At 50.4% G+C, this 23,188-nt stretch overlaps 2 protein-coding genes across 3 annotated transcripts; one reads left to right on the forward strand and one right to left on the reverse strand.

Moving 5' to 3' along the window:
• Positions 1–431: 431 nt before the first annotated feature.
• On the reverse strand, positions 432–13,186 carry CRYBB1 (crystallin beta B1). Of its 2 annotated transcripts, XM_007180953.2 has the most exons (6): positions 12,974–13,186; positions 11,081–11,270; positions 9,158–9,276; positions 5,262–5,394; positions 2,572–2,714; positions 432–685 (listed from the first exon to the last, which is right to left on the reverse strand). In XM_007180953.2, the coding sequence occupies exons 2-6, from the start codon at positions 11,249–11,251 to the stop codon at positions 502–504; spliced, it is 750 nt and encodes a 249-aa protein (XP_007181015.1). In that variant the 5' UTR covers positions 11,252–11,270; positions 12,974–13,186; the 3' UTR covers positions 432–501. The 2 variants fall into 2 exon arrangements, with proteins under 2 accessions (XP_007181015.1, XP_057382076.1); XM_057526093.1 differs by lacking the exon at positions 12,974–13,186 and having other exon boundaries at positions 11,081–11,306.
• CRYBA4 (crystallin beta A4) lies at positions 10,776–23,188 on the forward strand. The gene is made up of 6 exons (XM_007180952.2): positions 10,776–10,942; positions 17,430–17,480; positions 18,134–18,252; positions 19,142–19,283; positions 21,166–21,308; positions 22,913–23,188. The coding sequence occupies exons 1-6, from the start codon at positions 10,931–10,933 to the stop codon at positions 23,058–23,060; spliced, it is 615 nt and encodes a 204-aa protein (XP_007181014.1). The 5' UTR covers positions 10,776–10,930; the 3' UTR covers positions 23,061–23,188.

Consider the following 23,188-nt stretch of genomic DNA (forward strand, 5'->3'; position numbering starts at 1 on the left):
AAGCACACAATATTATTTATTTAAATAAAAATATTAAGTAACTAACAAAACAGGTGGTAAGCAGAGAAGGCAAAGATCAGGAGAGTGGTACCTGAAGGAGTAGAATTTGAAAACACAGATTTGTTTAAGAGCGTGGCTCTGGAACCAGACTGCCTGGGTTCAGATTTTGACTTGACACCTGTGTGACCTTGGGCAAGTCACTTTCCCTCTCTGAGCCTCAATGTCCTCACTTGTTAAATAGGAATAATTATATCATACTGGCCTTCTAGAGTAGTCCAAACTATACACTAAGAGAATGTAAAGAACTTAGCAGTGCTCACTGCTTTGATTATTATTATAATTATCAAGACAGAGGAAGTCACATGCCAGCAATGACAGGGCACCTTGAGGCATCCCTCTGTTCACAAACCCAGGAGACATTTTGGCTTCAGGAACTTTTATTTGCATGGGGAAGATGAGCCTCCGGAAGGGTGGGCCACGAGAGAAGAGTGGTGTGTAGACTCACTTGGGGGGCTCAGCAGCCAGCGTGGGGAAGCAGCCTTCACGGTGCCACTGTCTGTCACGCAGGCGGCGCACAGCCTGCATCTGTGGCTGGAAGGCTCCCCACTCATTCCAGTGCCGGAAGTCACCAGGCTCCAGGAGATACTGGTACCCGCGGTAGCCAGGATACTGATAGCCGACCCAGCTGGTAGAAAAGCAAGGACAGCGTGGAGATGGTTAGCCTCACTACCTGGCACTTGGACCCCCACCTGGACCAGTCAGTTCTCCATCCATCCATCCAACCCTGCAGTCTGCTCTCCATCCCTCACCTGTGAGGGTTTGGGCTTGGGTTCACCGGGGGCTCCTCTGTCCTGGCTTTGCCCCTTCCTGCTGGCTTCCTGCTGGCTTTGGCCAGTGATCTCACCTCTCTGACAGATCTCAGTTTTCTCCTCTAGAAAGTGGGGATGGTCATGGGAGCTGGTTTATTAGGGTGTTTGGGGGCCAAATGGGAAAATGCATCTAAAGTACTTACTAAGTGGGTTACATGTACATGGTAGAGAGACTGATACACATCCCACTGAAAGTGGTGACCCAGAGCTCAGAGAACAGGATAAAAGGGAGTGAAGATAGGGCTTGGGGACTGGTTAGCAATGAGGCAGATAAGAAGGGGGAGTTTTGTTTCAAAAAATGGTTTCCTTTGTATGAAAGTGAATTTGCGTGTAGTGGTTGGGAACACACATTCTGGTATCGGATATAATCGGTTCAAATCCTAGCTCTGCCATTTACTAGATAGATGACTTATCAGAACACCAGCTTGCTACCTGTGAAGTGGGCATGATGACATACCTGCCTCATTGGTGTGCTGTGAAGACTCAATAACTATTCATTGAAAGTAGTTAGTGCAGTGCTTGGTCCACAGTAAGCATTAATAGCAGTTATTATCCATGATTTATTTCTAATTCTGTCCTTGCCTCTGCTGGGAGGGTCTTTCCAGGCCTCTCCCAGACCCTCTGCCCATCTTTCAAAGTCTGATTTAAGTTCCAGCCTTGCCAGATAAGTCTCGGACCCGCCCTCCACTCCAGCACACATACCCCGGTCCCAGAAACCTTCCTTCCTCCTCTGACCTCCTGTGGGGACCATCTCTTACCTATTATTGTTGGACATCATCTCACAGGTGTACTGACATCTCCCTGCTAGACTGAGTAAGCCCCCTGAAGGCAGGAACTGGCCCTTCTTCATCTCTGCCTCCCAAGCAATGTTTAGTAAATTTCAGATTGCTTGAATGCAGGGATACTGGGTTTCAGGGAAGGAGAAAAGAGCAAGAAAAAGGTCAGAGCCCTGACAGTGTTACAGGAGCTCAGAAAGGGTCTGGGGTGGAGAGGTAGACACCTTACATTTGCCTAGAGGAGACCAGGGGTGTCTGGCATGGTTGTTTGGAGGCAGGGGGATGGATAAAGTGACCTCCTTCGGGTATCCGGCCCTTCCCTGTGTTCTCATGGACATGGGGCTCTGTTTTGAAAGCTTCAAATCCTGAGAGTTCAGAGCAGAAGGAGTCCTTCGGAATAAGGAGTCTGCTGAGCCCATTGCATAGATGGCAACACTGAGTCACAGAGAGAGCATGTGGCTCACCCAGGTCCCACAGCGCATCAGTGATGGGGTTAAGGCCCTTTCATTACACAGTCTCACCTCTCAGATGTCATTCTACTCATGCCCCCAGAGGCTCCAATTTCCCTGAATATTCCCTTTCCCTAGACACATCCAGACTCATCTACTCACGTCAACTCTGCCCCTTGTACTTAATTATTCCTCCAACCCAAATACAGGGTTAGAAGCCCCTATTCACTCCATCTTCCCACTTTTTAGAACAACTTGCTAGGTCTGTTTACATTGACATGTAGTTCGTCAACAAATGACTCCACTCCCCAGAGGGATGAAGCTCTCTTTGTGGAATCCCAGCCACTGGCACAGAGAGAATTTAGGAGGAGCCGGGGCCTTTCCTGTATGTCTGATGTCACATCCTGTAAGGGGAACGGCGTCCGAATCTGTCTGAGCTTGAAGCAGGGGATGAGGGCCCGCAGGAGGGACGCTTACGTTCCGCTGGCGACCTTCACACTGCCCACGCGGTCACAGAAGCCGTAGACCCAGAGACTGGGCACATCGTCCTCCTGTATCTCCATGGTGTTGCCTTTGAAGTTGGCACCTTCATACAGGCAGAGCTTGTGCTCCTGGGCGTCCTGGGGAAGGAGAGACTGGGTCAGGGCTGTGAAGTATGAATGGGGCAAAGAGAAGTGACTTAGCAGGGCCTTCTGGGTGTGGAAAGAGAGAGCAGAGTCTGCTCAGGCCACCATGGGACTCGCCCAGGATTGCAGTTGTCCAGCCTCGAAGCGCCCTCCTCATCTGGGAAAAGGGGGCGTCAGCCTCTACTTCCTGGAGTTAATCCATACAGAGCACTTAGCATGATGTCTGGCATACATACACCAAGTGCTCCAAGCAAATTTATTATTTTTATTATGATGATCAGGGATGCAGAGGCTCAGAGAAGTCAAGGTTCATGATCAATGTCACACAGCCAGCGAAGGGCAGAACCTTCCAGAGAAGCATTTCATTCCTCCCATCCCGTCTTGCACCCTGTTCCCTTCCACTCCCTCTGCTGCAGCCACAATGGCCCTATTTTAGTTCCTTGGTCCCACCCACTCCATGTTCATTCCAGGAACTCTTCCCTAACTGTTCCCTGGGAGGCTGTTCACATGGCTGACTCAGTTCCCATCCTTTGCAAGCTGTCTCTCCTGATCACCCCTGACCACTCCCAACCCCTCTTTCCCAACATCAGAGCCCTGGTTTCCTCTTCCCCTCTGCTAGCACACTGCATGGCCCCCGTGCAGCCCGTGCAACAGTTGTTCGCCGTTACAGATTGATTTTTGTGATTAGGTTTTCAGTAGCTGCCTCCCACGAGGGCAGGGACCTTGCCTCTCCCAAGCACAGCTGCACACCCAGAGCCTATGACACAGCCTGGCAGAAACACATCAATGTGTTTGTGGTTGAATGAATGACTGTAGGTGGAAGATGGTGGAGACAGAGATCCCTCTAACTTCCCAGGAGAGAGGGCTGGAAAGGAGTCAGGGAACCAGCTGGCAGGGAGTTGGAGACACCCAGGTATGAGGGAAGATGGGCCACATTAGGCTGGTGGCAGGGATACAGAGGAGGAATTAGACCAGTGGCTCTCAGCCCTGGCTACCCAGAGACTACCTAGGAGGCATGAAAAGATATCAGTGCCTGCGACTTAGCCCCAGAGATGTGGATTTAATTGGTCTGGGCTGGGGTCCAGGCATTGGGAATTTTTTCTTTTTTCTTTTTTTTAATATTTTACTTTTATTAGAGTATAGCTGATTTACAATGTTGTGTTAGTTTCAGGTATTCAGTTATACATACATATATTCACTCTTTTTTAGATTCTTTTCTCATATAGGTTATCACAGAATAGTGGGTAGAGTTCCCTGTGCGACACAGTAGGTCCCCGTCAGTCAACTATCTTATATATAGTAGTGTGCGTGTGTCCATCCCAAGCTCCTGATTTTTCCCTCCCCCTCGGGGATTTTTTTCTAATAATATAGTTTATTTAAGCAAATGTGTCTAAATTATGATGATTTCAATATGTAGCCAACATGGCAATATTAATGAGGTATTTTACATTCTTATTCTTCTTTTTTACTATGTATTCAAAGCCTGGCATGTATGTTACACACCTCCATTCAGACTAGCCAAGATTCAAGTGTTTAATAGCCATATATGGCTACTATATTGGACAGCAAGGCTCTAGAAGCTACTGGAAATGCCCTAGCTGATCGCTCTTCCAAACAAGGTCCGTTGACACAGACTGCCTTATAAGGACCATTGACTGAGAGATTTCTACGAATTCTTGCAAAGGGTCCATTATTAAGGCTGATAATTCAGCCTCAATTTGAGAAAAACACTAGGAATGATCGGAATGGATAATCCATTAAGATAAGTTTGGTGATGCCAAAACAGCTGGCTGTGGGCACGTGATAGCCTCAAATGGACATGCATGAAAACTCTTCACGAAAATTCCCATCTCAGAAGGCAAAAGTTGGTTACCATCAGACACTAACATTGGTGAGTGAAGATGTGGCTGGTTCATGAATCGTCATCAACATAATTCTAGAAAAAACCTGTGGTTGGCTTGGAGAAAACTCCACCTATTTTGGCTTTGAGTCTTCTTGAAGTTATGCTACTTACTTTAGTTAAACATTATAAAGGGGCTAATTCAGTATATAGTCTTATCATCAGGATAAGGTGCCTTTCATGGTGCCTTTCTACAATATCCCTCTTTTCAGCTATCACACGAGCTTCAACCTGCATGTCTGATGATTTGGATGGACCTTGGGATTTTTCGAAGCTCCCCAGGGGTGTCTAACGTGCAGTCAGCAATTAGAAACATTCCACAAAGAGAGTCAAGGAAGACAACTACTGGGAGGTTCAGTCCACTCTTGACAGCAGCAGAGAAGGAAGAAACTAGGTTCCATTTGCCCTGGGCTCCTAGTAGGAGCTGGACACACGATGAGTGTATCAGGGATGCCTTATGAATTCTTGAGCACAAGAGCCATTGCCCTTGGACAGCTCAGAGGTCACTGCGCCTCCCTGCCCACCATTCCTTCTTTATTTTTCTTGCTCACCTGACTCTTCTGCTCTCCTGGCCATCACACCTCATGCTTGCTCCTGCCCTGCCGCACTAATCCCCCAGGCCTGGTCCAGGAGCCACTCACCATCCTGATGGGCCGGAAGGACATGAGCCGGTCACTGCGGTAGCTGCTGGACCACGTGTCCCATCGCGGGTACTCGCCCTTATCCAGGATGAACATCTCCCCCCGGAAGTTGGACTGCTCAAAGGCAACCCAGCTGGACATGAGAGAGATGGGGAGGGCAGGGATAGTCAGGAGGGGCAAAGGCAGAGAGGAGAGGAATCGTTAGCAGAAGCCCCTCCCTCCACTTGCCTTCCAATCTTCCCCTTGCAAGGCAGCCCCAAGGCCGGTGGGTTTGATCCCAGGCTATGCCACTGACTGGCTGTGTGACCACAGGCAAGTTGCTTCACTTCTCTGAGCCTCGGTCTCCTCATCTAATACGCCTATTTTCTTGAAGTTGGTGAAGGATTAAATGAGACAATCTGTGTAATTATACGAGCAAAATGTTTCCCCAGATGTAGGATTTACACATAATTTAAGTATTATAAGGACTTGGGAGAAATAACACATAAGAAGACATTTTTTAAAAAATGGATTCCAGCTAGGAGAAAGTCTTTGTTGGCTACTAATGTGTCTTTAACACTTACTAATCTCTCTTTGTAGCAAAGGAAGAACAGGCCACCAGCCCAGAGCCTTGAGCAGGCTATTATACTGTGTTCATTGTATAAATTTGTTTATGGATACCTTTTACTTATAGCAGATATTAGCTGTCCGTTTGTAAAAGTGATGCAAAGGTTCTTTTGATATATGTTTACTTGTGTTAAAAAAGGGTCATTTAAAATGAAATATATTAAATAAATAATAGTCCTGGAGGTATGGGGGTAGGGAAAAATTGATACAGGTGCTTGAATCACCTGTATTTTTGGTAAAGACTGGCCTGGCATACAGAAGACAGTAATCAGTATGAGGGCAGTGGGAGGGAAATGATAGTAATATTCACCTCTCAGATACCTATGAGAATTAAATGTGATTGTACATATGCAGGTGTTCAGTTCTCTAAAAGGACTAACTAAGCTTGATGTCAGATGGGGGCTTTCTCAGTGCAGCCTGATTGAGGATGGCAGTGAGCTTGTGTTAGAGGGACCGGGGATTCTGGGGGAGATAAGATGATCCCCATTTCATAGATGAGAAGGCTGAGACTACGGAGCCCCTTGAACTTTGCTCTCTATGTGTTCAGGAGTTCTGAGGGAACATGAGAGGGCTGAGGGGTCACTGACATTAGTCTTGTCTCCCTGGGGGCTGCTGGCACCTTCCTCTACCCAGAAGGAGATGGGGCAGATGGGGGGGATGGGCTACCACCACAGACTGAAACAGAATGTGTCCCAGGAGCCTCAAGTCTTGTCTGAGGAATGCGCCAACCCACACTGGAGTGACAGAATTGAAGATGCAGACTTATTCTTCCAGAATAGAGGTGAATCTGCCTCAGTCCTCCCTGGTCTAGAGTAGAGGAGAAGAGGGAGGGAGGGAGGGAGGGAGGAAGGAAGGAAGCCTGAAGGAAGGAAGGAAGGAAGGAAGGAAGGAAGGGAGGGAGGGAGGTTGAATGGATGGGTAGATAAGTGGATGGACAGGCGGATGGGTAGCTGGATAGATGGATAGATGGCTGGGTCTCTGGATGAGTGTATTGATGGATGGATGCATGATGGAGAATGGATGGATGGAGGGAGGGGTAAATAGAGGGATAAAGAAATGGGTGGAGAATGAATGGACAGATGGATGGATGGATGGGTTGATCTACAGATGGATGAACGGGTGGATGGGAAGGGAGTCTTGGAAGATGGTGCCTTGTAGGAGTTAAGAACATAGACTTTGGAAACAGATGGACCTGAGTTCTAATCCCAGTTCATCATTTATTTTCTGTGTGACTTTCGGCAAGTCACCTAAACTCATTAAGCCCCCGTAAAGGAGAAGAAATGATTGCATCTACCTTGTCAGGAGGTTATGAGAGTCTAAAAGAGAAAGCACAATCAGTAATATCTTTCATGACTAAAGAGGAAGGGAAGCTGCTGGAGATCTGAGCTTATGGAAAGACAGACACTGATGTGGTCTTGCCACCCTGCCACCCTCTCCCAAAACTGTCTTATTCAGGAGTCATAATGCCCAGTGAGGACCTGTTATATGAGTGAGGAATTGTCAATATTTATTTCAGTGCCTTTTCTCATCTCCTAGGTTCATTTGAGTCTTACAAGCAAGGAGAGAGGTAGGGCAGGAATCTTAATTCCCAGATATGGAAATTGAGGCTCAGAGGGGCTAAGTCACTGGTCTAAAGTCACGTGATGGTGCCAGGTGTCAGCTGAGGCCTCCGAGGCTTCAGGCAGGCGTGCCTCCCTCCCCATCTATGTGAGGGTACACCTCTCCTCCCCTCCCCCTGCCCACCTCATCCCCTCATTTTTTGTTTTTCCACCACTGTTTTTCCCATGACCCTGCTGGTCCTGACACAGACCCAGGGCCCTGGAACACAGGATCTTTTCTCTCCCATCAGGTGCAGTCCCAGAGCACACACCAAAGGCCAGCTGCATCTTTGTTTGAGGAGAGATACTCTGGGTTTGAGTCACAGACAATGAAAAAAGCTTTAAAACCCAAACTGGCCACATCCGGCAGCTTCTGCTCCCTGCTGGGCAGTCTGAGGGTGGGGCTGAGGTTACCAGCCTACCCTGGCCCAGGGTAACTTGGCTAAACTCACAGGGCAACGGGGAGGGTAAATAATCCTCACTGCCACCTGCCATGTTTGGGCACCCCCAAAGTGCCAGGCCCATGCTGCATTATCACCTTCAGACCTTAGAATAATCCAGTGGAGGGTAGTGGGGACCATTACTCTGCCCATTTCGGAGATGAGGAAACTGAGGCTTGGACACTGAACAAGGCAAACAGGGGAGCTGGGACTCAAACCCAGACCTGTCTGACCTCAAAGCTTATTTCTGCTCTTTGTATGCTGGGTGTACAGGCTGATCACACTCCTTGAGCGTTTTTTGCTGGAGAGACGAGAGGCAAGGGGGCCCTGTGTGTCTTACTCAGGGGCTGGCCCTGCGCCCTGAGCTTAGTGCACAGGGGCTGAAGTTGGTGCAGCCACTATGTCCAAGGGACAATTATTCTTGTTTTACATGGGGGTCACTAAGGCCCAGAGAAGCCCATAGAGTTAGGGGCAGGCTGTGGAGCATGGTGATTAAAGCACTAGAGATGAAACTGATCAACCTGAGCTGAACCCAGGCTCTACCACTTACCACTAGGTGACTTTGGCCAAGGGACTTAACCTCTCTGAGCCTCGGTTTCCTCATCTGTCAAATGGGAATAAGAATCGCCCCTACCTCATACAGCACTGTAGGATCATCTAGGTAAAGCCCCCAGTCAGTGCCTGGCACTAATGGGTACTCAACAGATGCTTATTATTACCTTTAAGGCTGCTTGATGCCCAGGAGAGGGGACAGCTAATGGACACCTGGCTCTTTGGCCTCCTCCTGCCATCAGTGATGGGCAGGGTTCCTTCTATAGCAGAAAAAACATCCCTCTGGAGCCTGGAATCATGACTTACTGTCAGTGTGACCTTATGCCAATCAAATCACCTCTCAGAGTCTCAGTTTCCTCACCTGTAAAATGGGAAGGAGAATCATACCTCTCTTTCCTCCCTCTTGGGTTTGAAAGAAGTACTGGAAATAATATACAGTTGGTCCCAGTATCCATGCATCCTTCATCTGTGGATATGGAGGTTCGGCTGAACTACGGGGACTTGAGCATCCGAGGATTTTGGTATCCACTGGGTATCCTGGAACCAATCCACCTCGGGTACTGAGGGATGACTCTATGTGTCTCTAATAGCTCGGTGATAGGCATGGAGTGGAGCGGGTGGCCAGCAAATGGCAGCTACGCTCGTTTTCTCATTACTTTACTAGGGCTGTGGGAGTGCCCTTCCACCGCCCAACACTCACGGTCCTGAGGTGACAATGAGGCTGCGCACTCGGTCGAAGCCGCGGTCTCCCAGGTTCAAGCACTCCCCGGAGAATTCCACCCGCCGGCCCTGGAAGTTCTCCTGCTCAAAGACCACCAGCTGCAGGAGAGAAGCCCCCATGCCAAGGGGGCAGAGTGAGCAGGGAGTACCTCCAAACTGGAGAGGCTCCAGGTCAAATATGCATTAAGTACCTATGTAAATAAGAGCAGGCTGTGCCCAGATCACACGAGAGTTTGCCATGAGCCAAGGTCTGTGAACTTAATATCTGTACCATCTTTGGGAACTGATGGATCTTCCTTCCAGGCCTTTATCTGTGCTCTTCCTCCTGTCTGGAATGCCTTCTTCATCACATATCCCCATCCTGGAGCTCATGTCCCCTGTCCTGTTCTAGGCTCAGATGTCACCTCCTCCAGGAAGCCCTCCCTGATACCCTCTCCCTGGTGAGCTTGGTTGAGTGCCCCCCCCCCCACTGTGCTCAGCCCATCTGCAGCACAAGTAACACACTACACAGTCACTGCTGCTTTGCTTCTGGGTATCTCTATGCACCCCTCTCCGGTTTCACTCAACCCTTCCAAAGACCAATGGGGCGGATCCATTTCTTTCTCTCTAAGCCCCAGCCCCTGCCACAGAGCTGATGCTCAGGAAACATTCACCAGTCTACCCACCAAACCATAGGGGAGGCCAGAAGCAGGGGCCCCTGTGTAAACGCGGGCTAATCCCCTCCTCTCACTAAGCATCCAATTTTGGTTTTTATCTGTTTGTCGTCCCAAGTTGGGAAAACGTTGCCATTCACTTGAACCGAGGCAAGTGGGTGCCTTCTCTTGAGCCTCAGTTTCTCCAGCTGTAAAAGGGAGAGAGGTTCACATACCCTTGACCCAGCCCTTCCACTCCTACACTTATCTGCCCAAGAGAAACTCTTGCAGGTGACATGGCTAAGAACACCCTGACCAAGCCGTTCACGACAGCAAAGCTACCAATCACCCAGGAGTGACGATCACACTCTGAAATATCACACAGCAACCAAAACGAATGACCCACAGCAATGCACAACAGTATCAGTGACTATTAGAAATCTCATAGGAAGTAAAAAGAAATCTCATAGGAAGAAAAAAGAAAAACGAAAAATCCAGAAAGATTACATACGGTATATTTCAGTAAGTTAAAAACAAATAAAATACACATATATACTTTTAAAGGAACAATGCATCAAAGTACATAAAAAAGCAAGCAAGCTGTTGATGGACGGGGTGAGGATGGCAGTTGCCTCGTGTAGGGGAGGAGGGAGGTGGGCTCATGGGACGGTGGGGGGCGGGTAGGGGGCTGGAGGGGTGGGAACAGAGTGGGGCGGGAACACTTTTAAGTTAGATTGAGGATGTTTACCAAGTCCTGGCTTTTCACACAAGTGGTGGGTTTGCAGGTGCGTATTGTATTATTAAAAATTAAATTGAAATTAACTATTAAATAAGCGACTACATAAATAAAAGCTGGCCAGGGGTGGACTGCATGACAGCCTGTCATGAACCAAGGGTGGTGAAATGACCCAGTTCCGTGCACCCGAGGTTGAAACCCAACCCAACCCAATCCGAGGGGACCGGATGCCTCGCTTTCCAGGAGCCCTTTCAGCCTGACCGACCGCTTGGAACACTTTTCAAGAGGGTCTGAGGCCGGCCTCCTGCCCTGGAGGACCTCCTGGGACAGCCGTTTCCTGCTGCTAAGCCAGCCCGCTTTCTCTCCTTCTCCATCTGTTTCTTGCATGCGACAAACTGTAAGCAGGTGCAAGCCGGTTGGGCAGAGTGGCGGGGAGGGGAGCGGAGGAGGGGGAGGAAGAGGGAGGGGAGGGGTAAGGGGAGGAGGGAGAGGAAGCGCGGGGTGGAGACCAGCCGCCCCGCCCCCCGGTCCTCACCTTGTAGTTCCCGGGAGGCAGGTCCCCTTTGGCAGCGGGCACCCGCTGGGCTGGGGCCTGGGCGGGGCCGGAGCCTGGGGCTGATCCTGGGGGCGGGGCCCCCTTCTCCTTCCCATCAGGCTCTGGGTTCACCGCAGCTGTGGCCGAGGCCTTGGCGGCTGGCTGAGACATGGTTCCCAGCTGCAAAAGTCTGTAAAGAACCGTTCGGCCTGGGTTCAGTCAGGGATGGCACCCCCAAGCTGCCTCCCCGGCTCTCATCCCCCATCACCCTGTGTGCTCAGGCTTCTCCGAATTCATCTAGTCTGTTTCTCCTTCTAAGACAGAAGCCTGGAAGTTTTCTGTCCCCATCTCCCTTTGCCGTCAAGGATTTCCTGTCTGGGGACCACTCATCCCTGTATGCTTTTCTCCAGGCTTCAGACCCTGCCGGTGCTTCCACCAGCCGTGTCCTTGCTGTCCCCCTGCTATGTCCTTCCTCTGCGCCCCCGGAGTCACTTATCATGCTTCTCAACACTTATCATGCTTCTTGGCTTGGGCAACCTCAACTTGGCTCAGCAGATCCATAACAAGAAGTCCCGTTTGGGAAAGCCTAAGGGAGGTCAGGCTCTGTTACATTCATGAATGAACGCATCCGTCCCTCACCGTAACCTCTTATCTCCTCTGAGCAATCTGAGGCTCAGAGAGAGGGGTGTGACCTGCCCAAGTCCACATAGCTACTAAGTGGTAGGACTCCAATTTCAGTGCAAGCAGACAAACCCAGCAACTGGGCTTTGCCATTTACTTATTCTGCTTGATTCATCCTTCCATCCCCAGCACCTGGCTCAGCACCTGGCACACAGGAGATGCTCAATTAACACCTATTCAGAGATTGCATGAATGCATGTTCCTCTCTCCTTTCCCAGTCAAACTGCTGCCTCTGGCACTGCCTGGGAACGGGTGTGTGGGTGCAGACACAGGCCTGGGACTGGGGCGTAAAGGAGGCTCCAGGAGGACGTGTTTAGCCCATGGCAGGGTTCTAAAAGGAGGCTGTGGCTGTGTAGGTTTTGGGTGGAGAGGACTTTGGTCAGTTCCGGTGGTTCCTCATTACTTTGGGGTCATGGACGCCTTTGAATGTTTGAAGAACGCCTTGTCCTTGTCCCCAGGGAAAAAAAATGCCCCCTTTAATTTTGGAGACAATTTCCAGGAGGCTCCAGGACCCCCTGATGGCGCAGATCAGCAAGACCCTCTGGCAGTGGATTCCTGAACACTTTCCATAAGAAAGAGCTGGTTGGGGCAAGCAGATCCCTCCCTGCGTCTCCCCCTGAGAAAGACTGTGGTGACTCTGGGGTGCTCTGCCCACAGTGGGCAAGGCCACACATCTGGGCCACATCTGTGGCTTCCAGGCGCTTGCTTACCCCCACCCTGACCCCGGCCAAGTCAGTCTATGAATCAACATTCCCCTCGGCTGGTAGCTGGGTTCCTTCCTTTCTGGGATGTGCTCATTCCTTCAATATTCTCTCTCCCCTCCCCCCTCCCCCCCCCCCGCCCCGCCTCCTCCCTTCCCCTCCCCCTCCCTCTTGCTGCCTTCCTGTTTATTTCTGTTTTTACTTCTCTCTCTCTCTGCCTATGTTTCTGTCTCTCTTTCTGTTTCTCTCCCCAATATCTTGCTCTCTTTATACCTCTGCATCTCTCTCTCTATCTGTTCTTTGTCTTTCTTTTCCTCCCTCCCTCTCTTCCTCTCTCTGCCTGTCTCTATTTTTATCTTTTCTCTCTTTCTCTCTCTCTCTGCCTTTCTCCTGATTACTCCGTCTCCCTGACTCTCTTCTGTTCCTGCTCTCTCTGCCTCCCCCTCTCTCTGCCTCTGTCCTCTCCCCTCCCCTCCCCTGGGGCTCTTAGCTGCGGTGGGTCCCCTCTTACCTGGGGCCCTGCTACTTCCTGCTGGAGGGCAGGCAGGAGGGCAGGCTGGTGCAGTGGGTGACAGGGGCCGACCCCCCATTTTATAGTCTGGCAGACACCAGACCCTGTGGTCTGTGGCACAAAGGGGGAGCTGGCTCAGCAGGCCCCAGGCAGAGAGTCAGGGGCCTCAGAGCCCCGACCCTGCCGGGTTCCTGCGAAGAGAAGCACTTTCCATTGTGAGCCTGGCAGGCACAGCAGAAACCCTGGCCGGTAGCCACATCGCCGGGCCTCTGCCCAGCCCCTGCCCGGATGCCGCTCTCACAAACCCCAGCCGGGGATGGGCCCACAGCGTCCCCGCTGGCTGCCAATCCTGGGGCAGGGAAAGGGGGAGCCCCCAGAAGGTAGGGGACCTGGGTTTGAGTCCAGGCTCAGCCACTCTGCACTCTGTGGCATTTGGCAAGTCTCTATCCCTCGGGGCCTCTGTGTCTGCAGTTACCAGTGGCACAGGTATCCCTATGGGGGTGCTGCACGGGAAAGAAGGGGACCGTGAGTAGCGCTAAATGCGTTATCCCTGCCATCTGGTCAGTTCCCAGGACAACCCACCTTATTTGGCACTTTCATTATACCCATTTGGCAGATGAGCAAAACTAGGGTACAGAGAGGTCAGAGTCAGGAACTGGCCCGGGTAAGGGGGAGCTAGGGAGACCAGGTTGGGAGAGAGAAATAGGGAGACAGATTGGGAGAAGTGGAGAGCGACAGAGAAAGAGAGATGATGGAGATGGACATACAGAGGGGCAGATGGACGGTGATGGGGAGAGAGACAGACAGAGAGAGAGAGACGGATGTCAGGTAGAGCAATGAAGAGTCAGAGCAATGGAACAGATGCCAGAAGTCACATCATTCAATCCCCCCATGTCACAAATGGAGAAACCGAGGCCCGGGTAGAACAATGGACTTCAACAAGGTCACACAGGGCGAACTCATAGTAGAGCCAGGGCTGGAGGGACCCAGGGGCGCTGCTGGGCCAGGCCAGCCTGCCCTCTGACTCCCTGGCCCCAGGTGGTGGTGGGGCAGGGAGAAGGGGATTCTGCATAGGTTTTTGCTTCTTCTATGGGGGTCCAGGAACTCAGATTCCCCGCGGAGCCCAGCTGCGCCTTGAGGTCACCGTGGCCTGGGGCCAGCTCTGCCTTCTGCCCTTCCACCCCCGCCTCACTTCCTGGCCTCCCCCTCAGCCTTTCATCCTGGGCCAAGGCCTGGGAGGGGGCCGGCGACCGCAGGATGGGGCAGCCACTGTAATGGGGGCCAAGATGCCTGTGGTAGGGGCCACCCACTGGTCTGGGTTTCAAGGTCAAGATGTCTGGGGCAGTTCCATGATCCACGTGGTAATGGGCTGCCAGCCAAACAGTGGGGGCAGAGGTAGGGGGTGCACGGCCCCATGCTGGATGGCTCCACTGGGAGCATTTGACTGACGTGGCTCCTATAATCCTCATTATGATGGTGGGGACTCTGAGATTAATCCTCTTTGCAGATGAGGAAACCGAGGCAAATCCCTTTCCCCTCTTTCAGCCTGTTTCCTCATCTGTAAAATGGAATTGGGAGTCTCATCTTTTTTTTTTAAGTTTTTTTTTTTTTTTTTGATGTGGACCATTTTTTAAAAAGTCTTTATTGAATTTGTTACAATATTGTTTCTGTTTTATTTATTTATTTATTATTTATTTATTTTGCTTTATGGCCACGAGGCATGTGGGATCTTAGCTCCCCGATCAGGGGATCGAACCCACACCCCCTGCGTTGGAAGGCGAAGTCTGAAACTCTGGACCGCCAGGGAAGTCCCAGTCACATCTTTTTAACTCCTGAACCCAAGCTCTTAAAAACGATGCCCTCCTGTATTTAAGAGTAATCATGTTCCCCAGCTTTACTGAAATATAAATGACACACAACATAGCGTAAGTGTAAGGTGTGCCATCTGTTGGTTTGATACGTTTACAAATTGCAAAATGATTGCTACCTCCATCCCATCACATAGTTACCATTTATTTTGTTGTGGGGAAAACATGTGAGATCTGCTCTCTAAGCAATATTCAAGTATATGATACATATTAGCTATAACCACCATGTTGTACATTACGTCCCCAAACTTGTTATTCTTATAACTGGAAGTTTATACCCTTTGAGCACCATCTCCCTGTTTCCCCCACCCCCCAACCCCTGGCAGCCACCATTTTACTCTCCACTTCTCTGATTTTGTCTTTTTAAGATGCCATATGTAAGTGAAATCATACAGTATTTGTCTTTCTCTGTCTGATTTATTTCACTTAGCATAATGCCCTCGAGGTCTATCCATGCTGTTGCAAATGGCAGGATTTCCTTTCTTTTTCAAGGCTGAATAATATTCCATTATATCTATATACCACCTCTTCTTTATCCACTCATCCATTGATGGATAATTAGGTTATTTTCACTTCTTGGCTATTGTGAATAATGCTGTAACAAACATGGGAGTGCAGATGTGTCAATAGTAATTTTTTTTTATTAGCAATGATGATGACAATGATGATGGAGACACATGATGAATGTTATGTTCCAGGCGAAGTTCCGGAACAGCAATTGCTGTTCATGTGTAATTCACACTTACCCTCACAATACCCCTATCTCTTACGCTAAACCCAATTTACCTTGTTATACCCATTTTACATATGAGGAAACTGAGGCTCAGAGAGATTAAGTAACATACTCAAGGTTACCCAGCCAGCAAGAGTGGGACACAACCCCGGGCAGTCTGGCTACAGAGCCTACATTCTTAGCCTTTAATCTTCATGGCAACCTAATATTAAAGTTATGCATTTGATAGGGCTACATTTAACCCTCCCAGGAGGGAACTTATATTGCCATTTTAAGTGCCATGAGCTGACATCGGACATCCTCCAGGTCACCCAGAGTGATCTGGTTTCCAGCCATGCTCTTTCCCATGCTGTGAAAGGCCCCTCTTAGGCCAACTCAGAGGGTGGGAGTGTGGGGAGAGGGCGCACAAAGCGAATTCTACAAACCCTGGATATTCAGCAGGTGCGGTACAGTTTGCAAAGCATGTTCACACCCACCAGCTCCTTCATTCTGCCCACAGAGCCCTCTGGACTCCTCTCTGAGCTTTGTGGGCCCTGGAGGCCCTGGTCCAGCCACCTTTCCTGCCTGTGTCCCTCTGCTCTCCTTCAGGGTCCCAGAACTCCAGCACCATCAGGCCACCAGCCCCATATTCCTACCTCTGCAGCTTTGCCTAGCAAAAGCATTTCCTTCCATCTCACTTTGTACAAATCCTCCTCACCCTTCAGAGCCTAGTTTCAATGCCACCTCCACCATGAAGCCTACCCTGATTGCCCCCACCGGAAGAGGAAGGGACCTGGGAGGGGGAAACGTATAGGCATTTGTTGAATGTCTGTTCCAGGCATGTTACATAATCTCACACCAGCCCTGTGATATAGCTTATTCTTGTCCCATTTTCCAGGAAGAAATAGGGGAAACGACCTGCCCCAGGTCACACAGCTAGGAAGGACGAGGTTTTTAGATTCTGTGTCCACCGCTCGTTATCCTTCTCCAGTCAGGAGTCCCATGGAGCTGATTAAGGCAGACCTTCCTCCTCTTGCCTTCTTCATGGGTAATCCCTGAGTGGGGGCAACCTGACCTTTCCCTCCCAGCCGAAGCCAATGCTGCTGACACCTCTCTATTGGAGTTCCAGCCAGGGCTGGCTTTTGTTCCCGTCACTCACTTGCTGAGTCAGGGCTCTGTCCCCCAGGGGCCCTCTCTCTTCCCTGCCTATAAGAGCCTGACCTCCGCTGGTGCGAGGTCTGGCATGTTCTCTGGGTCCATCTCGGTAAGTCCCAGGCTCGGAGAAGGGGTGGGATCTGAGCTCTGGGTGAGCATCCTGGGAGGGAGGGGAGCCCAGGTCCCCAGTCCTGGGGACATCACTGTGCCATCCTGAATGCCATCCTCATCCTAACCAACACATCCTAACTAGGATCCAGACATCAAGACCAGTACCTGCAACCCCCATTTAAAACCAGAATTATTCCTGCAATCCTGTTGCCTCAACTTCCACTATTAGAGTTCCCTTTTTGGGTCAGATGCTGTCTTTGGGAGGCTCTCTTAAGCTGAGCACCTTGGTTCTTGCCTGGGGTGAAACATCTGCCCACCAGCAGCCACGGAAAATTTCCCACAGTGAGCAGATAAAACAATACAGAGCAGGGCTTAGAGGAATGGGACCCAGAATGGGTACATTTTGAGATAGCGGTAGGATGGAAGAAAAGGAGATGGTATTGGTCACAGATGGAAAGGGTAGGAGAGGGACAGACCAAAGCTGCACTTTGCCCCCAACCTCAGGCACATCTGGACCCCATCTGGATCCCAATCAGCCCAAACTAGACTTCAGCCTCAAGGAGGGGAGCAGAGTCAGGGCAGAAGCTTATCATGTTCTTCTCTTGTGTAGGAAACAAGCAACATGTCTCTGCAGTGCACCAAGTCAGCGGGACACTGGAAGGTAGGAGGAGGCATGGGAGGGGGGCGATGTCTGGGAAGTGGGAGGGCACAGGTCGAACCCAGGTCCTGGGGACCACTGCCCCCACCTTCACTGAATCCCCACCTCACCCCTGGTGGGCGGTAATGAGGGCCCATTTCACAGAGGATGCAATCAAGGCTCCAAGAGGGAGAGGGTCTTGCCCAAGTTCACACACTGGGGTCTTGATTTGAACTTGTGTCTTATGGTCCCAAATTCAACAGTCTCTCTGGCAGAGATGGCAAACTGGTAATTGCACATAATCTCTGGGCATGATTTCTTTGACTTCCTCTGTGTTAGAAAAAAAGAAAAAAAACACGCAACCTTTGAATTTGTCATCAGCCTTTGAAAACATGGAAGGTCCACAGAAAAGTCCAGATATAGGGGTTGTCTTGGGAAATTGAACAGTTGGTCGCATTATCATGTGGCAACAGTAGGTGGCGCTGAGCAGACGCCACCCACTTCCACAGGGCCTGTGCTCCTGGGTTCTCAGCCCTCATGCTCCTTTCCTGGCCCCTGGAGGCATCTGAGTTTGCAAACCCTGCTTTACCTGATCTGCCCCACCCTGAGTCCTGGGGTGAAGCCCTAACCCCTCACGGGACTCTGATGCGCGTCTCCACCTTTTCTCTCCGGCATAGATCGTGGTGTGGGATGAGGAGGGCTTCCAAGGCCGGCGGCATGAGTTCACAGCTGAGTGCCCCAGTGTGCTGGAGCTTGGTTTTGAGACTGTGCGATCTTTGAAAGTGCTGAGTGGAGCGTGAGTCCAGGGGGGTCGGAATCGGGGTGGGGGAGACAGGAAGTGATCTAGAGAGGGGTGCTGGGACTTTTAGATGTTCTAGGTGTTATCTTCCCAGGCTCTAACTGTACCGGTGTGCCTTCCTTGGGTCTGAGATGCTGGGAAGTGTGCAGGATGGCAGTGTAAGGTTGTGCAGGTTGTGCACTGCTCAAATGTAAGGGGCGCCATTCACACAGAGCCTTCCCACTGGATGAGGCAGCCCTGCGGTGGCAGACCTTTAAAACCCAGTGTTGGGTCTGAAATGTCCCTCTTAGGCACAAATCAAAAGCCAATATCACTCACCAAAAGTAGAAGTTAACTATAACTAAATATAGTAAAAAAAAAAAATAATACTAGCATTTTGTAGTTGAACATTGTTGCCTGACTGAGGCTCTGAGCAAGAGATATGTTTTGTTAAGAGAGAGAGAGAGAGATTAATGAGATGGCCAAGGCTTAAGTCAGCATGTGGTCAAGCCTCATCTACATGGCCTAGAGGGACACATGCAAGAGTGCCAGGTACCTGCACGGAGCCGGTCCCCTACCTACAGGATGCACAGCGAGGCAGTGGGCTACTAGGTCTAGATTGGACTTCTCCATGTCGACAGGTTGGATGTTCGGGGCCGGGTAATTCTGTGCTGGGGGGCTGTCCTGTGCATTGGAGGATGTTTAGCAGCGTCCCTGGCCTCCACTCACTAAATGCCAGCTGCAAAACCCTCTGCTCCCTCCTGCCAGCATGACGACTAAAAATGCCTGCAGACATTGTAAAATGCCTCCTTCGGGGACAAAGTCACCCCTGCGTGATAACCACTGGTCTAGAACTCAGGGTGGGGGGGCCTCTTAACCTCTTGTACTCTCTACCCTCTGTCTGCAGGTGGGTGGGTTTTGAGCACGCCGGTTTCCAAGGGCAGCAGTATGTGCTGGAGCGGGGTGAGTACCCGTCCTGGGATGCCTGGAGTGGCAACACGTCCTACCCCGCCGAGAGGCTCACCTCCTTCCGGCCCGTGGCCTGCGCTGTGAGTCCTGCCACTGCCTGGGCCTGGGGGGGCCTGAGCCCCTCCAGTGGGGGTTTGGGAACCAGATGTCCCAGAGTTCAAATTCTCATGTCACTGCTTCAAGCTGTGTGAGGTGGCAGTCCCTCCCCTGAGCCTCAGTCTCTTCATCTTGAAATGGGGCCATAGTACCTATGTTGTGGGGTAAAAGGATGTACATATAGCATCTGGACAGAGCCCTCCACAAACATTCTGCCCATTGCAACTTTGGTTATAATATGAGCTCCTCCGTGTTTTGTGTCCTTCTTTTCATGACTGAGGGACAGTGGGAAAGTCTGGGTGCCAGAGATGGCAGGGCAAGCGAGGAAGAAGCGTTCTATTTCTTGTTCCTAATTCATGATCAGTGTTCTTGATTTTATATTTTTGCTATTGTTTAGAGTATGGGTGGAGGTGGGCATTATTACTCCCATCTTACAGATGGAAAAACTGAGGCTTGGAAAGGTGTACTTTTTTCCCTTCAAAAACAACTTTTATGGGTTTTAAATCACATACGGCACACATATTTATCACCTAAAGTTCAGGGGAAAACCTGATATGGCCGAATAAGAAAATAAAAGTCAATTATACCCACACCTCTGAGACAGAAGCTCACTGTTATCAGTGCTGGAGATTTCCTTGGTCTTATATGCTACCCACAGATGATACCTGCAGTGATTGATATCAGTATCTATGTCTAGATCTGTATATCCATCTATATCTATATGTCTATACATGCGTATCACTCGGTTATAAAAATTGAATCATAACGAACCTAAAGTTTGGAAACCAGCTTTTCTCTCTCTCCAAGTATATCACAATCACCCTCCCAGATGATTAAATCTCACCTATGGCATCATTTTCCATAGCGCCCCAGTATATCATTTGGTGAATGTTCATTTGTTTCACAAACGGCCCAGGCGTTGCGCCAATACGCGGACTCGGAAGGACTCTGACAGACGCAGTCCTTGACTTTACCCAGTTTACAACTTCTGGGTTCATTTAGTTCTCAAAACAATCCTGAAAAGCAGATGTGGTTAGTTTCATTTTAGAGATGCGGAAACTGGCTCAGAAATGCTGTGTGACGTGTTTTTGTTTTTTTTTAAATAAATTTATTTATTTATTTATTTTTGGCTGCGTTGGGTCTTTGTCGCTGCGCGCGGGCTTTCTCTAGTTGCGGCGAGCGGGGGCTGCTCTTCGTTGCGGTGCGCGGGCTTCTCATTGCGGTGGCTTCTCTTGTTGCGGAGCACGGGCTCTAGGCGCACGGGCTTCAGTAGTTGTGGCTCGCGGGCTCTAGAGCGCAGGCTCAGTAGTTGTGGCACATGGGCTTAGTTGCTCCGCGACATGTGGGATCTTCCCGGACCAGAGCTCGAACCCGTGTCCCCTGCATTGGCAGGAGGATTCTTAACCACTGCACCACCAGGGAAGTCCCCATACTTTTTTTCTTTAGATGATTACGCTCAGTCAGCTGCTAAGTGGAGAGTCAGGATTCGAACCCAGATCTCCACACCCTTCCCTTAACCGTAGTGCAATATCCCAGTGTACCATCTGATCCCCTGTTATCGGGTATTCAGGTTGTTTTTTCCCTTCTCTTCCCTCTTCCATTCCCTCCCCCGCCCCCTCCTGTTATCAACAAGGCTTCTTTTTTCCTTGATTATCTTCTTTGTGTAAATTTCTGAAACAGGAATTTCTGGAAGGACAAGCAGTACACCTCTTGTAAGGTTTCTGGTGCCTGTTGCCTTACTGTCCTTCCAGAAAGTTTCAAGGAAGGCTGATTTTGGAGACAAGAACAGGGGTGTAGGGGCCAGCAGAGGCTCCTGGGTTTCCGACTGAGGACCTGATGCTCTGACTCTGTTCCCTGTACCTGCAGAACCACCGCGACTCGAGGCTGACCATCTTTGAGCAAGAGAACTTCCTGGGCAAGAAAGGAGAGCTGAGCGACGACTATCCCTCTCTCCAGGCCATGGGCTGGGATGGCAATGAAGTGGGCTCCTTCCACGTCCACTCGGGGGCGTAAGTGGATGCAAGGCTCTGCTTGGCAGGGACAGAGAGGATGTTGAGAGGGATGGGAACACCTCCTGTGAAAACAGTATGCTGGGGACTTTGGGGATCTGATGCCCACATTCCAGAGGAGGATACTGAGGCACAGGGAACTATCAGGCAAAGTTTCTGGGATTGCAAGTAGTGGACACCCAGATCACACTGATATTAAGCTCAAAGGTTATTTATTGGCCCCTGTAACTAGCTTCAGGCACAGCTGGATCCAGCTGCGACAGTAGGGATCTGTCTTTCTCCCCCTCTTGCTCTGCCTGCCTCACTGTGGCTATATTATTAGGCAAGCTCTTCCCATGTGAAGATAAGATGGCAGTTTCATCCTTATATTCCAGCCAGCCCCAGGGAAAGAGAGTGTCTTTTTCTCAGTGATTCCACAAAAGGTTCCAGGAAAGGCTCTCATTGGTCCAGCTTGGGTCACAGGTTCAACTCTAAACCAATCACCATGCCCACAGGAATGGGGTGCTCTGGTTGGCTAGACCTGGTCACATGCTCATTGCTAGAGTGAGGATTTTCCCACATTGACTGAGGCAGGTGGATGTGACAGGGTCTGTCACCAGAAGAGGAGAGGATGGATGCCCAGCAGTAAACAAACAGATGTGGGTTAAGCAACTTGCTCCACATCCAACAGCAGGTAGGTAACTGAATCCAGCTTCAAGCCCAGGACTCACTGACCCTTCCCACCCTTTTCACGCAGGGGATGGCTGAGGTGTGAGATCCTCAGTTATATAGGATATGAGAGTCACCTTCTGAGGTACCCCTTGGCTCCTGGCTGGCAGGGGCAAAGGTGGGAGGTAGGGTTACTTTATTTTTTTAATTTTCTCGGGAAGCACCAGAGGATCTTGTTTCAGAGTAGGATGGACCTCTTGGGATTCTTGAGTCCACTTCCCTCTTACAGAAAGGGAAAGGGAAGCTCAGAAGACGAGACACCAATCCTTATCTAGTCCTGAACAATGCAGGGGTCGATGAATCGAAAGAATAGCCTTTTCCTTGGAAGTACCCCTGAATAAGGCAGGAGGGGGAAAGAATAAGACTCCCCGCTTCTTCCTCCCTCCCTCCATCCCTCTGTCCTTTCCTTCCTTCCTTCCTCCCTCCCTCCCTTTCTTCATCAAATATTTATTGAGCTCCTCTGTGCTGGGCATCATGTTAGGCACTAGATAAGGATGAACCAGGCACACACCCCCCTACACCCAGGAGCTTCCTGTTGGCAGAGGAGCCTGACATTTTTACAAATCACCTGTTAATTACCTAATTACATGAGTGCTACAAAGGTACAATAGGGGACTGTCAGACGGCCCTGATGAAGTGATGACTGAGCTGAGACCTGAAGGATAAATCCAACTTAACCAGGCAAAGAAGGGTTGGAATGGTGTTACTGGCAGAGGGAACAGCGTGATCAAAAGGGCCCAGTGGTGGGGAGAGCAGGGCACATTCTGGGCAGGAATGCCAGGGAAGGAAGTCCAGGATGGCTGGAGTGTGTTTGCAGCATGGGGTCCCCTTGTCCCTGTCTTGATCACCATGCGGGTGCCTCTTCAGGGTAACAGTCTGCCTCTTCCCTTTTCCAGCTGGGTTGGCTCCCAGTTTCCTGGCTACCGAGGTTTTCAGTATGTGCTGGAGTGTGATCACCACTCAGGCGACTACAAGCATTTCCGGGAGTGGGGCTCTCACGCCCAGACCTTCCAGGTGCAGAGCATCCGGAGGATCCAGCAGTGAGCAGGCGGGCCAGCGCTGAGCAGTGAACGTGTGCTTGTCTGGAACAGAGGCGCTTTGGAGGCTGTTACATGCTCTCTCCTCTGCCCCCCCCTGTAACCCGTACGACCCCAGCACCCATGTGGGCCAGT

Source organism: Balaenoptera acutorostrata, chromosome 13 (assembly GCF_949987535.1).
Source record: "Balaenoptera acutorostrata chromosome 13, mBalAcu1.1, whole genome shotgun sequence".
Lineage (NCBI taxonomy): Eukaryota > Metazoa > Chordata > Mammalia > Artiodactyla > Balaenopteridae > Balaenoptera > Balaenoptera acutorostrata.